Raw genomic sequence first — 15,277 nt, 5'->3', positions numbered from 1 at the left:
TTCCCTAGGAATTCGTGGAACCGCCCTCAAATGGATAGCATCATTCCTCAACAATCGGAACCAAATAACCATACTCTCCACCTATTCATCCCAAGCCCGACCAGTCGACACCGGGGTTCCACAAGGAGCATGCCTATCAGCCCTCCTGTTTAACCTCTACATGGCCACCCTCCCAAGAATAATTTGCCTGCACAACATCCTGTGCTACAACTACGCCGACAACACTCAACTAATTCTAAAACTCCTAAACTCAAGACCCATCTGCCGACCAGACCTTGCCTCCTGCCTCCTCGACATAGATCTCTGGAGGACCACAAACCACCTCTTGCTAAATCCCTCCAAAACCAAAATTATGGTATGTGGCAACATCAAACTTCTTCCATACCCACTACCCTGGCCATCTACCATGGGCAACTCACCGACACCCTCTAATTCAGTGAAAAACCTTGGCTGCACCCTAGACTCTGACCTAACCCTCTCGCACCAAGTCAACAACGTCTCAAAGTCCTGCCACTACCACCATAAAACTCGAAGGCGCATTTTTCCATACCTCTCCTTTCCCAACAGACTCTCCGCGGTCCAATCAATCGTTATATCAAGACTGGACTATGCTAACCCCCCTCTACCTCAGAGTGCACGCATACCAACTGAATAAACTACAAAGAGCGCAAAACGCTGCAGCCAAACTGCTACTAGCCCTTGGGCCATGAGACCACAACTCCCCAGCCCTGAAAACTCTGCATTGGCTTCCGGTTGCCCAAAGGGTGACCTTCAAAACCTTATGCATTTCTCACCGAGCACTGCATAAAACCGGACCTCAGTATCTTCAAGACAAACTAAAACCCTATCACCCGGCTCATACGTTAGGATCAAGCTCAGCCGGCCTCCTAGTCATACCAAAAACAAACTCAGTCCGGTTAGGTGGATCATCATTCTCAGCCTTGGCCCCCACTCTGTGGAATGCACTCCCACCCCACATCCAACTCACCGAGGACCTTATGTCTTTCCGCAAACTACTGAAAACCTGGCTCTTCCCCTAAAACCGAACCTTTACTAAAACTGGATAACAGCTCAATGACATTAGCCCAAAAAGCTAGATCTTAATTAGCAACTCAGCATCATGATCTGAGCAAGAAATCAAAAGATAATAATAAACTAAAAAAGATAATAAACTAAAAAGCACGAACAAAATATAATGAGTAAAAGGAGCATAGCAGTAAAGTGGATAAAAAGAACTAGTTGAACGAGAGCAATACAATGGTTGAAATTAATTAAATGGATGAAATAAATGTAAAGGACAAGAAGATCAAAGTTGATGAGAGGAATAAAGTGGATAACAGCAATTCAACTAACCAAACCTCTAGATCATAAATAACAATAACATAAATAACATTCCAGCATCAAGATTCCAAGCGAGAAATCAAAAACTAATAACCTCTAATGTAACTAAAAAGGACAAACAGAATAGAATGAGTAAAGTGGAACAAATCAGTAAAGAGGATAAAAAGTATCAATTGTATGAAAGCAGTAAAGTGGCTGAAATAAATGAAATTGATGAGATGAATGTAATGGACAAGAAGAATAAAGTGGAGAGGATGGAAAGATGAATACATGATACGAATGAGTGCACTGAGTACACTGAACTCATAGAGTGCACGAAACAGATATATGGCATGGAAGGCAAAAGTGCATTGTACAAATAGAACAAATGGAGCAGACGTTTCAAGTGCATATAATGGGTGTAGTGCATGGGACAGATGGAGAACATGGTACGGATCAAGTGCGTGCGACAAGCCACATGAGTCTATGAATGTATGAAATGAGTTGAGCAGATGAAGTCGGTAGAGCAGATGAATGTCGGTGGAGGAGATGAAGTGCATATAGCGGATGAGAGCGTATAGCCGATGAGAGCGTAAAGCGGACTAGAGCACAGAATGCATGAAAGCGTGGAACAGATGATCGTGTGGAGCAGATGAGAGCGTGGAGCGGATGTAGACTGGAGTCGATGATAGCATGGAGCAGGCGTAGGATGTTGAACAGATGTGGGGTGTTGAGCAGGGCATAGAATGTGGAGGGACGTAGAGTGTGGAGTGAGCGTATGCTGGAGCGAGCAGGTGATGTATGTATCGGAACGGGTGATGTATGTGTCGGAACAGGTGAGGTTTGTGATGGAACGGGGATGTAGGTGGAAGGAACGGGTCAAGTATGTTGAATGAAACAGATGTAGAGTGTAGAGCGGGTGTGGAGTATGAAGCGAACGGGTGTTGTATGTGGAATGAACGAGTGACGTATGGGTAATACATGTGCTGGAACGGGTGACATATGTGACGGGAGATGTAGGCAGAAGGAACGGGTCAAGAATGCTGAATGGAACGTATGTAGAGTGTGGAGCGGGTGTGGAGTATGGAGCGATCGGATGATGTATGTGGAAGGAACTGGTGACGTCTGTGAATGGAACAGGTGTAGTGGATGGAGCAAGTGAAATATGTAGCTGAAATGAAGCATAGTGTTGGAAGGGACAAAGCATGTGAGTGGAACGGATGAACTGGGTGGATCGGATGAACTGGGTGGATCGGATGAACTGGGTGGATCGGATGAACTGAGTGGATCGGATGAACTGGGTGGATCGGATGAACTGGGTGGATCGGATGAACTGGGTGGATCGGATGAACTGGGTGGATCGGATGAACTGGGTGGAGCGGGTGAAGTACGTGGAGCGGGTGAAGAATGTGGTTGGATTGAGCAAAATGGGTGCATAGAAGCAAGGGAAGTGGATGAATGAAATAGTGAAGTACGCGAAGGGAACGGGTGAAGTAGATAGATGGAACAGAGAAAGTGGACATATGGAACGGCGAAGTACGTGGATGGAATGGATGAGGTATATGGAAGGAACGGGCGTAATGTGTGGAAGGTACAAAGAAAATGGATGAATAGAACAGGTGAAGTATGCAGAAGGAAATGTTGAAATAGGTAGATGGGTCATAGAAAGTGGGTGTACGGAACGGATGAAGTATACGGATGGAACAGATGAAATATGTGGAAGGAAAGAGCGAAATATGTGGAAGGAATGGAGTGGATTACATGGATGATGGAACGGGTCAAGTGTGTGGATGGAACGTGTCAAGTGTGTGGATGGAACTGATGAAACTGATTAATGGAACGGGTGAAGTATGTGGAAGGACTGGTGAAATATGTGGATGAATCAAGGGAAATCGAGGCACGAAACGGTTGAAGTATGTGGATGGAACGGTTGAAGTATGTGGATGGAACGGGTGAAGTATTGTGGATGTAACGGGTGTAGTATGTGGATGCAACGGGTGAAATGCAACGGGTGAAGTACGGGAACGAGGGATGAAATATGTGGATGAAACAAGGAAAATGGATAGACTAAACGGGTGAAGTGTGTGGATGGAACGGGTGAAGTGTGTGGATGGAACGGGTGAAGTGTGTGGATGGAACGGGTGAAGTGTGTGGATGGAACCGGGGAAGTGTGTGGATGGAACGGGGGAAGGGGGAAGTATGTGGAAAGAACCTGGAAGTTTGTGGATGGACCAGGAGAAGTGGGTGGAACGGGTGGTGTGGGTGGGTGGATGGAAGTGGGAGTGCACAGAATGGTGGGAGTGCATGGAATGGCCAAATTGCATGGAACTACTGCAGTAAGCTCAATTTCAAGATAAACTACCTTATCACATCTCCATGCTTACTCTCTTCTCTACACCACCACTCAACTAGAACACAGCGATACTATGACACCATTCAGTAATGCTGTTCTCATATCATCACTTGCCTCATACCTCCGATCATCCTATATAAACACAGCTGGTTTCACACCCTCCAGCCTAGGCGTTCTCCTCGGGCCTAACGCAGCCAGAATCGGTCTGGATAACAACCTGCCAGAACAAACACATACTCTTGATCTCCCAACCACCACACCTACTGCTAAGAAGCAGCTATTACAGGAATGCAACACCGCTGCACACATATCTGGTGCTCACACGCACCTTATGACTTTCTCTCTACTGACTTGAACTTCGGTTCCCAAGGGCGTTCAACCTACCAGCACCTTGAGATCATACCTGTGGTACATAAGGCGCTATATAAATGCAAAATAACTTAACATAACATACTCAATCTTATTCATAACTGTGAGAAGGCTTCACCGGGTCTGTCAGGACCGACCCCATCTGAACGAGTCCTTTCACAAACAAATGCTATCTACACAACAACACCCTTTGTGCATGTTAGAATGGATTTCTAAACTCTGGGCTGATGGACAGATGTTTAGGATGCCAACCTTGTTAGCGAAACAGGGGACACTTCTGGGAAGATAACCAGACCAGTTCACGGTAGCTTGGAGAGCAGTCAATGCTAAATCTCAAGAGGAGTGAGCGTGATTAGAGGTCTTCCATGAGCACACACAGTGACCAAGAATTAGAATTGGACAGACGTACATGAAAATATAATATTTATTAGGCCCAAGAATTAACACAAATCTCTATATATAAAGCAAAATGTATATATGTGTGTATGTTTGGCCGGCTTTACAAATCCACAACGTTGACCCCACTGCTACCACATTTTGCAGGGATTCCTTTCGCGCTCTGAAACACATGTATGAGTGTGTTATAAATAAAATATCAATATCAATTCCTCATTTGTCTGCGGCAAGATTGCATTATGTTTGGATGCAAAAAAAGCACTCTGTAGACACCCTCATTTACTGATGCTCACCTCGATTCACTACAGTAGGTAATAGAACTAGGCAACATTTGGAAAGTGTCTGAAGAAAAATATTCAATGTGTTGGTTATTCCTTTGAAATGTATTACTACTGCATACAGTTCACAAGTGTTTAGTATGGGAAATGACAAGGTTACAGTTTACTTAAGTTCATTCACAAGAAGAGAGCACAATCAATCTTTCTTGGACACTTTCTCAAATTGCTGAAGCTATTGAGTGACTGAAACATGCTGCACAAAAAACGAACATCACTTGGAAAAGCGAAAATCAATATCGACAGCTTCTGAAACACAACAACAAAACAGCAGCACGACTTGCCAACGAGAGGACCAGGGCAACTTTCTCCAGGGCAAATGAGATGCTAGTGCAAACTGAGCAAGACTTGCTGACTTGAGGACAAGAGCAGCATCCTCAAGGGCATCCTCCCCATTCTGTCCCTCTCACCACTCCTCTCTCCTGGAATGATCACTTTCTCCTCTCCTCCCGGCTCACTCTCTCTACCCCCAGGCCAAGCCAACTCTAGCACTGCCACCTACCTTCTCGGTTATCCGACCCATGAAGCGTGTGTCAGTTGGGGCTTTCGCCGCCACTTCTCACCCCCTCCCTCCCTCTTCGGCTGACTCACACCCTGACACAGCCCTTTCTATGCTCTTCTGTGCTATATCTGATACTCAGGATGTTCTTGCCCCTGTCATGAGGATCCGCTTGAAGCCCAAAGCTAAGTTCAACTCCTGGTAAGACTCAGACCTTGTCACCCTTAAACGCAAGTGCAGGGTGGCTGAGAGGAAATGGCGTGCTTCCTGCACATTCTCTGACAAACTAGCCTGCCGCCTGCTCCAAAGGCAATACCGTCTCTCTGTCTGCACCAAGAAGAGATCCCACATCCAAGCCCGTGTTTCTGCGGCATCCAACAACTCGGCCAAACTCTTTAAAATCTGCAAGGAGCCGGCCTATCCTGCTGCAGTCTCTACATCACTGTTCCCTCCCGGGCCCTCTGCACGGCCCTGGCTACTCATTTCATCGCTAAAACGTAGGACATCCTGTCCTCTCTCTCTTCCTCCCCTCCTCCTCCTTCTACTCCCCTCTCTTCCTTCTGTGGCCACCTCTCCTCCCTCCATCTCTGCATTTCCCCTGTTCTCCCCAGACAAAGTCTCTAGACAAGTATGATCTATGAAAGTCTCGTCAAAACAGGTTCTCCCCTGTTCCTCTAAAACCATCGAGGACCACATTGACACCCTGGCTCCTGCTTTGGCTGACTTCTGCAACCACTGCTTCGACACTGGAGTCTTCCCAACCCCCCCTGTATGCACTCCCTTGTACATCCTCTTCTTAAGAAACCCTCTGCCGACCCCTCCTGTCCAGCCAACTACCACTCAATCTCCATCACTCCTTTCCTGGGCAGACTCATGGAAAAGCTGGCCTTCTCCCAGCTTAATCTTCACACTGAATTGGTTGGTTGTCTCTATGACTGATAAGTCTGGCTTCAGAGCTACCAGAAGCACAGAAACTGCTCTCCTAACATTCGTGAAGACCTGCTTTCCAACCTTGACTCCAATACCCCCTGTGTCCTCAACTTTTTTGACACGGTCAGCCATGCCAACCTGCTCAACTGTCTCCGTGATAACCTGGGTATCACCGATCAGGCCCTGGCTTGGCTGACCTCTTTCCTCTCCGATCGACCCTCCCAGGTCCAACTCGGGTCCTTCCTCTCCTCTATCTCTATCTCTACCTGTGGTGATCCCGAGGGGTCTAACCTCTCCCTGGCTGTTCAACCAATACCTGGCACTTCTTGACCACCGCATTGAAGCTCTCTACCCCAACTTTCAGTGCTATGCGGACAACACTCTGCTCATTTTCAGGCTCCCTTCTGCCACCTCCTATCATTCTGTCATCTCTGACTGCCTGTCCGCTATCCAGGAGTGGTGTGCCGTCAACGAGCTCTGTCTTAATGCCAGTAAGACTGAGATTCTCCTCATCGGCACACCTGCTCCCTCCTTTCCTGTTGCTCTCTGGCCGGCCACTCTAGGCCCTCTTCCTTCTCCCACCTGTGAGGCCAAAAACCTTGGGGTCATCTTCGACTCAACTCTCTCCTTCTCTGCTCACATCTGACATTTCTAAGAAGTCACACTACCATCTGCACCTCCTCAGAGGTATTCTTCCTTTCCTCTCCTTCCCCCAGAAGCTCACTGTCTCTACAGCTCTGGTTCTGTCTAGGCTGGACTACTGTAACAGCCTCTTTCTAAATCTGCCTGCTTCTACTCTCGCCCTCTGCAACTCATCCAGAACAGGACTGTGAGACTTGTCCTTGGCCTCAAGTCCAGGGATCGTATCTCTCCAGGACTGAAATCTTTGCACTGACTCCCAGTGGCTGCGAGGATTAAGTTCAAAACCCTCTGCATTATCCACAAGGCATTCTGGGGACTCAATACCTCCAACTCTCTCTTCCTAAATATCTTCCTTCTCAAGCTCTTCCGCCTCCAACTCCCTCGGGGTGAGTCGCTTCTCCAAGCAGCAAGTTGGGGGTAGGTCTTTCTTCGGCTGGGGCCTCCCTCTGGAACAGCCTCCCTGCCTACCTAAATCTTGAGGAGAACCATCTCCGGTTCCAGAAGCACCTCAATACCTTCCTCTTTGCTTCTGCTTCTCTCCTCCTCTCTCCTGCTGAATTCTGGACTGAAACTGCACTGGTCACCTGACTACCCTCTGATCTCGGGCCCAGGTCCACTCCCCGCCAGCTGCACACACCAGCACTTGGGGGCTGTTTCTGTATCCCTGCAGTCCCCACCAGCTCCTGACACTTGATATCTGCACTTACTCCTGCACTTGCCACTAGCTGGCCGCACTTTTACTTCTGTTTCATTTATTTTATTTAATCTTTACTGTTGATCCTATGTATTGCACTGCCCCCTCTCCTTTCCTCCCAGCACTTACCCTCTCCCCCCTCCTCTGCATTTCCGCAATCTCATTGTCACCGGTGCCTACTAAGATCGTTGTCTTCCCTCTGTCCCGCCTCCATTGCCTTGTCGCACCTTGAAACACTTGTGTATAGGCGCTTTATAAATGCCATATCATATAATATGAGACACCAGTGCAAACTGAAGCAAGACTTGCCGACAAGAGGACAAGAGCAACATCCTACAGGGCATATGAGACACCACTCGATCAGGACACGGGCAATGCTGAGTACCCCTGGTAGTGATGTAATGAAAAGCAATAGCAAAAATACCAAACAAGCAACACACTATGTAAAATATATACAATCACTGGAGTCAATGCGATCAAGTTAATATTTCCATCAGTACCTGCAAAGAAAAGTGCAAATAACTTTCAGAGCATAGATGAACGTCAGAAGTGAAAACCCTAACTTTATACGTCCAGACCTAGGATGAATGGCGCCTTGTGCTCAATGTTTGATGCACACATAAAAGCGATTGGTTATGCATAAAAGCCACAAAGTACCTTTCGTAAGAACTAGAAGAGTTGGGGACCGGATTCTGAAGTGTGAAAACAGGTTCCAAAAGTCAGGGGAGAATCTGCTTCGATGAACAAAGCTATTCCCATCTTTCGGAGGATTTAAGGAAGTGGAAGCTACCCAAGCCAAAGAGAGCACCACACGGGAGCCTCTGTGCGTGAAACGTTATGAATGAACAAGGAGCCACTGGTAAGGGGTTTCAGTACTCGCCGCCTTTACCTCGGTTTTGGTCCAAACTTGGCAGGTCTGGAAGGGGTCATCAGAGGTTCGATTTCCTGCCCTCAGTTCGGCTTTAAAGTGCACAGACGCTGCAGGTGCATATGCGGGTCCGGTTTGCAACAGGAGCTGTATCTCTCGATTCAGTTGAAGAACCAAGGAAACGCTGATGCAGATGATCTCTGGGCACAAGAAGGAACGCGTGAAAACCACCTTCAGTGACTGTCACTGTAGCACAGTGACGCAGGGGCACCCAATTCTCGTGATCTGACGCAGCCTTCTCTCACGCTGCCCTAGGCAGCTGGGATGGCAGAATTTGGTTAAAAGGTGCTTTGCAGTGCAAGATGGATTTCCCCAGAGTCTTGAGTCAAAACTTGATGTGGCTACGCTCCTGCATGGTGGCCAAGGATTGAGCTGGACAGTCCACTGGATGGCCCTGGGACACTTCCAAGCAGGCACCAAAGGTTTGAAGCACCATCACAGGTCTTCTGAGATCGAGCACAAAGCAGCACTCTCCCGGGACAACAGCGAGCTCAGAGTACCAACCTTCTACAGCGCGGTTCCAGACAGTCCTTAGATCTGCTCAGCTCTTCTGGATACGTGGCTCCGTTTACAGTTCGACTCAGACCTGTTGCTGATATCCAGATCTGCATTCAGGACCCCTCCTCATACCCACAAGTCGGGCGAGTGCTCACACCCCGGCCGGCCATTGAGAAGATCTACCCTACTCATGTATGACAGCAGTAGTCTGATCAGGGACCAATGAGACTCTCATGCCCTCGTGCACACCAGACATCCTGGCACCAGTGGTGTGGATTGGGACCAGAAGGTCCCAATTCACTTCCTGGGTACCTACAAATGTGACCTGCGGGAGCCAGTGAAAGAGGTGTATTTACACAGGGCAAATGCATGCCCAAATAAGGAATTTCCAGGTCACGAAGGCCAGGGGTAAGGCAAAGGACAAAATGGGCAAAGGAATAGCTAAAAGACCTTGTGGCATTGGCGTGACGGACACTAGTCACAGTAATGAGCCAAACGTGCTAAGCACAGTATGGCTCGGAAAAAAAGTTGTAAAAATACGAGAGTTTCTGCTGCAACAAGTTTTCCTAGGCACACTTTGCAATCACCAGAAATATCCTTAGTGGATGATTAGGGCCAGAAAACACAAGGACCCCATTGCGCGGTAAAGTAATGTACTTTGCGCAATGTTAAAATATAACGAAAAGTGGCAACAAAGTCGAAAGACTAAGAGAAACAAAGTTTATCAGTACTGACAGCCTGAAGGACACGTCTGTTTTCCTGTAACAATGAGCGAAAGCCCAGGAGAGTGCAGCTGATGGCTATGCACCACAGGAAAGTCAGGTTAGGATACTGTAGCAAAAGTTTGGGGGGGTCCACAAATAGAGGTAAAGTTGCATTTAGAGAACTTTTCCCTAACTGCGCCATCCATAAACATGTAAACTCAACCATTCCTATTTGATATTTTGAAATACTTTTTCAGAACTTGTGCAATTCTATGAATTTCACAATTTGCCTAGTAATCGTGCCAGATATGACACATTGGTTGGCACACAAAGGGTGTTGCTGTGTAGATAGCATTTCAAACTTCTATCCGAAACAGCTGGCATCCATTAATTGGAGATACAATTGCAATACCTTTTTGAGACTTGGAAGAGGTAGAGTCCCTGGAATTTCTAATTTTAGTTATCAATTTTGTCTTTGCGGTATACGTCCAAAGCACATACATTCTGGGATTCAGATGCAGGTGAAATAACTCCATCCACTTTACTGTTATTGAGCAGACTGGCCAAATGCCAATCCCATTGAAGCGGGAATGAGTGGGGCATGTCCAGCTTGTAGTGCAATTGCCCAAGTCTCCAGGCTCCTCCCTAAAACGTTACCCCTGCCCTTATAAAAAGACAGAATCAGCAGATCTACGAGCTGAGTCTGCTTAGTGCACTAAAAGGTGCTCTCCCAGCTCCACTTAAGCTGTGGCTTTTCCGTGGAGGATCCACCGAGCTGCTGTTCGATATCAGTACAAGGCAAGCTAGTGGTGTGTGAGGGAGAAAAGGGATGTGCCTTAAATTCCTATCCTTCAATTCGTAACATTTTGTATAAAACCCTAGAGTTGTGATGATCATAGAAATATGATTGTTAGCATATGCCACACTTAGACGGAATTTTCAGAAATGTGATTGTTAGCATATGTGATTCTTGGCATGCACCACACTTTCTGAACCTAGCTTGCGTCGAATCTAGATAGAAAGTGACTGTTGGCATGCACCACACTTAGAATTCTGAACCTAGCTTGCGTCGAATCTAGATAGAAATGTGACTGTTGGCATGCACCACACTTAGAATTCTGAACCTAGCTTGCGTCGAATCTAGATAGAAATGTGACTGTTGGCATGCACCACACTTAGAATTCTGAACCTAGCTTGCGTCGAATCTACATAGAAATGTGACTGTTGGCATGCACCACACTTAGCATTCTGAACCTAGCTTGCGTCGAATCTAGATAGAAATGTGACTGTTGGCATGCACCACACTTAGAATTCTGAACCTAGCTTGCGTCGAATCTAGATAGAAATGTGACTGTTGGCATGCACCACACTTAGAATTCTGAACCTAGCTTGCGTCGAATCTACATAGAAATGTGACTGTTGGCATGCACCACACTTAGCATTCTGAACCTAACTTGCGTCGAATCTAGATAGAAATGTTACTGTTGGCATGCACCACACTTAGAATTCTGAAACTAGCTTGCGTCGAATCTAGATAGAAATGGGACTGTTGGCATGTACCACACTCAGGATTCTGAACAATAGCTTGCGGCGAATCCAGATAGAAATGTGACTGTTGGCATGCACCACACTTAGAATTCTGAACCTAGCTTGCGTCGAATCTAGATAGAAATGTGACTGTTGGCATGCACCTCACCTGGATGGAATCCCACAATTGCAAGGACAGCAGTGCCAACTAACCAACCAACTAAGAATTCCATCCCTCTGCATACACCTCAAACTAAATCTAAAAGCAACCACAAGCCTAAAACACAGCAATCCGCACAAACTGCACAACATTGCAACAACAAAACAAACCACTCATAGACGTGCACAACAGCACACGACGACAACGGACCGTAAAACACCCCAAGCCCAGCCAACGGACCCACCGGGCTGAGGCTGCCAACAGAACATCGCTGCACTCTTGCACTTTTCCAGCTTATTCCCACTAACCCACCCCCTCTCCTCCCCTTTTTCAGAGCCGCCAGAGCGCCAGGGGACCACTTCGGTGGTGATAGTTTGCGGTACAAATGTCCTTTAACATTAACATGTCATAAAGACATATCATGGAAAACCCGTTGTGTTGGTTATCATGAAAGGAGAGTTTATTCAACTCCATGAGCTTAAAAGATCCATCATTTTACCCACTCGGAGGACAGCTGACTTGTGATCGGTATGCACACTTATTTGAGGGTCTAGTAGTGTAACAGCCTGATGGCAAATCTCCCTGGCATTAACCAACAAACACTCCGAACAAGCTGAAATATCAGCCAAGGCGGCTATCAAGGTAGCATTACCCATATAAAAGCCACATGGCGCAGCATGTCTTGGCTATCATTGAGGTGAAGGCAGGTTAGCTAAGCTTCTGCCTGCTAGAACTATGGTTGACAAATTGCTCCTTGCGTGTAGGGTTCAAGTGTAGATTATCGTTCACAGGTCGAAGACATTTCAAGTTTTAAGCCAGCACTACTTGGAACCTACTCGCTCTGAAACAGATTTGATAGAATTCGCTACAAAATATTTAAACAACTCTTAATTGACAGAATATGCGCTGTGAAAGTTCACAAACCCCGATTCTCCATCCATCTGTACCATCTGTCTGACCAGCACCTATAGGCAGTTTGTTCTGTAATTAGGCCCTATCTAACTGACCATGTGAGCTTTACGGTTCTCATCCGATGGGCCCTTTAACAAACCTCACACTTCTAGTAAGCATGCCAAGCATATACATGCCATGTCATAACTCGATGCGTAAGCCCTCTCGCAAAACGCCATGCACCCTCCTCTCCATGCTCGACTCACATGAGCCTTTCACCGTATGCGGGCCAGTTATTGGTTTTGTCACACGTGCTTTATTCCTTATTTTAATGAACTGCATTGTTCTTGAGCATATCGTCGGGGCCGGCCTTCACCCCGCACTCCAAATAATTAGACACGGGTAAGTATGTATATCTTTTTACAAAACTTTATGGGTACACGAGAAACCATGGTTTGTCTAATTTTGCCTCACTATGTTATATTCCATACAAATAAATGCAAGACTCCACTTAAAGACCGCAAGCAGGAAACATTTATTAAAATGGGAAGAAAACTTCAAAGATACAAAGTGCATGTAGGTAAAATGACCACTTGCGGCCTTCTGTATTCTCGGCGTTTAATTAATACTCTAGGTATTGCTCAACATTCCTCTGTGATGATGCATAAAAAGGGTGTCCTGCCTTTCTATAGGTTACTTGATTGTCAAGTATGTCAGCTTCTGGATGCAGTAGAAGACAGCTAAGCTATCACTCCTTTCTGCGATTAGCCTTTGCTGTCACATGCTTTTCACCCAAAGGCAGAGTACCCTGATATAAATTCCAGTTGACAATTTCCAAATGATTTCTACTGGATCAAGTTGCTTACAGGAGGTTACCTGTACATCTCCTAGGGGTGAATGTATTCTGTCCATTGAATTTCATATGACCACTGAATCCAGTAGAAACCATTTTTTAAACATCCTTTGGAAATGTCACTCGCATGAGCTACTGGCAGCTTGGGGTATCACTGCTTGGAATTATTTTCCCACCATAACCACACTTTGCTGTCTTATTCTTTTTGCTTGAAGATAGGGTGTCCAGGTGCATATTCCACTTCACTTTCCTAATAGTTTCTACTGGATCCAGTTGATGACATTTGAATTTGCATGCATCTCCTGAACCGCCGTTACGAAGGTTTTAGTGGTGATTTGAGTCCATCTCTGTGCACTGCACCGCCCTCAGTCTCCATGTCGGTATACATGCAGTCAGTACTATGCAAGCTCCCCTCTTTCCTTCGCTAATCAGCACCCCTCTTTCGTTCACACCTCACTGCCCCTCTTCATGATCCTGATACCAAATCCAAGTTTTGATACCTTTTATTGGACTAATTGAAAATACGTTGCTGAGAAGGTACAATCGATTATTTTTTGAAGACCCACAGATTACGTCATCAGATGGTGTTCACAGAACGTTCTGTGAATTCAGATTTGAAAAGCTGACAAAGTTAACATACTTCAGTTTCAATAGGAGATGAACTTATATGACTGTAAACAACTAGAGGCACTTGTAGCTTTAACTGTATTCCCCAGTGTGACGATCAAACTGTATATCCCCAGCATATGTGCTATCAAGAGTTGGAAAGACCTGCCAATGAATGGGAGCGGGGGGGCTAAGTATGAGCAGCTACAGGCGCCCTCCTCCCACTCTATGCCCTGGGCGGTTGCCTTGGCTGCCCATGCATATCCGGCCCTGCACACAGTATCAAGATGTGATAATGGGCGGCCTCAGATGAACATTCCATTACCTGGATATCACTTCTCATGTGGGTAAAGCCAACACCTTCATGTTTTGGCTATCAAAGCATGGACAGGTGACACTTTTCAAACGTCAGTAAAAAAGACCATCCCCATGCTTGAGCGCAGCAGCATATCTAAATATTCTCCATGTGGGGGGGGGAGGGTTCTGTGTGATGGCTAGCTTGTTCTTTACAATAGCATGCACGAGGTTGTTGAAGTAGTCTTTGATAAAGCCTTGATAACATGTGGGCCGATAGTCACTATGGTTTCTCATTCTCTCTTTCAGTTTATGTCCAGCCACATACAGTACTGAGGATTAACAGCATTGAAATTGCACCAAACCTGTAGTAATGGCAGACTCCAGTGTCCGACTTTATGAAGCACTCAATAAAGACGTTTTACAATGCCTTCATCATCCTTGTGTTATGTGTGTTGCTATGCTATGTGTGTTATGTCCAGGTGTGGCGAAGACTTAGGTGTAGCCTGCCAGTAAATTTGACACAGTGACAACAAAGATGAGCGCCATCCGAGTTTACGGTATGTATAAACGCACCACTTTGGTGAACACCTGTCGCCGGCACAGCTTTCTAACCATGCTTTCTAGAATGCAGCTACGACTATGACAAATACGGTCTAGCTGGTCACATAACCTTTACACTGAAACACCAGACTTGCCTCAACACCTCTGCCATTAGAATACAGTGACAACCTACAACAAATTTGGTCTAGCTGATTACACATAGTCTCCTGCACTAGCGCTCTGTCCTGACCACCTTCAGCACCATCCCACGTGCCTGACCTTTTGGGCTGCTTACTGGAGCCTTGCCAGTCCTCCTAAGCCCTAATCTCGGCCAAATGCACACACGCATCTTAAGTCTACTCTTAGAAACTTTCCCATAACTGGACTACAAGCCCCAAGGGCTTTCTTACCACAAAGCGCTTTGAAGCCATACAAATGGGAAAAGGTGCTATATAAATGACTACTACAATACAATATGTTTCGCTACTGTGGTCAGAATGGAAGGGCGGCTGCATTGCTCTTTGCAAGTAGGATTTTAATTTCACACTAGTGGGTTTTTACAACAATAACAACTGGCATGCCTCGCCCCTGCAGCCCAAAGAGAGGTCACCAAGATCTTCATCTGAAGCATCATACATCGTCCCCCAAAGAACAGTGATGACTGGACTGGACTGGTGTAAATGATTTCAAGGAGTCCCACTGCATGGCCTTTTCTTTCTTCAGTACTGCAGATGC

The 15,277-nt window shown here is 46.3% G+C and overlaps 1 protein-coding gene across 1 annotated transcript in view; it reads left to right on the top strand.

The window, feature by feature from the left end:
- MRPL21 (mitochondrial ribosomal protein L21) overlaps positions 1-14,434 on the top strand; it is a 279,597-nt gene extending 265,163 nt beyond the window's left edge. The window contains exon 7 of the mRNA XM_069624128.1: positions 14,309-14,434. Within this exon, the coding sequence (XP_069480229.1) occupies positions 14,309-14,370 (62 nt within the window). The 3' untranslated portion in view covers positions 14,371-14,434. The remainder of the gene's footprint in view (positions 1-14,308) is intronic.
- The last annotated feature ends 843 nt before the right edge of the window (positions 14,435-15,277 follow it).

Source organism: Ambystoma mexicanum, chromosome 11 (genome assembly GCF_040938575.1).
Source record: "Ambystoma mexicanum isolate Mex_15411 chromosome 11, UKY_AmexF1_1, whole genome shotgun sequence".
Classification (NCBI taxonomy): Eukaryota; Metazoa; Chordata; class Amphibia; order Caudata; family Ambystomatidae; genus Ambystoma; species Ambystoma mexicanum.
This window is presented reverse-complemented; position numbering and strand designations above follow the sequence as displayed.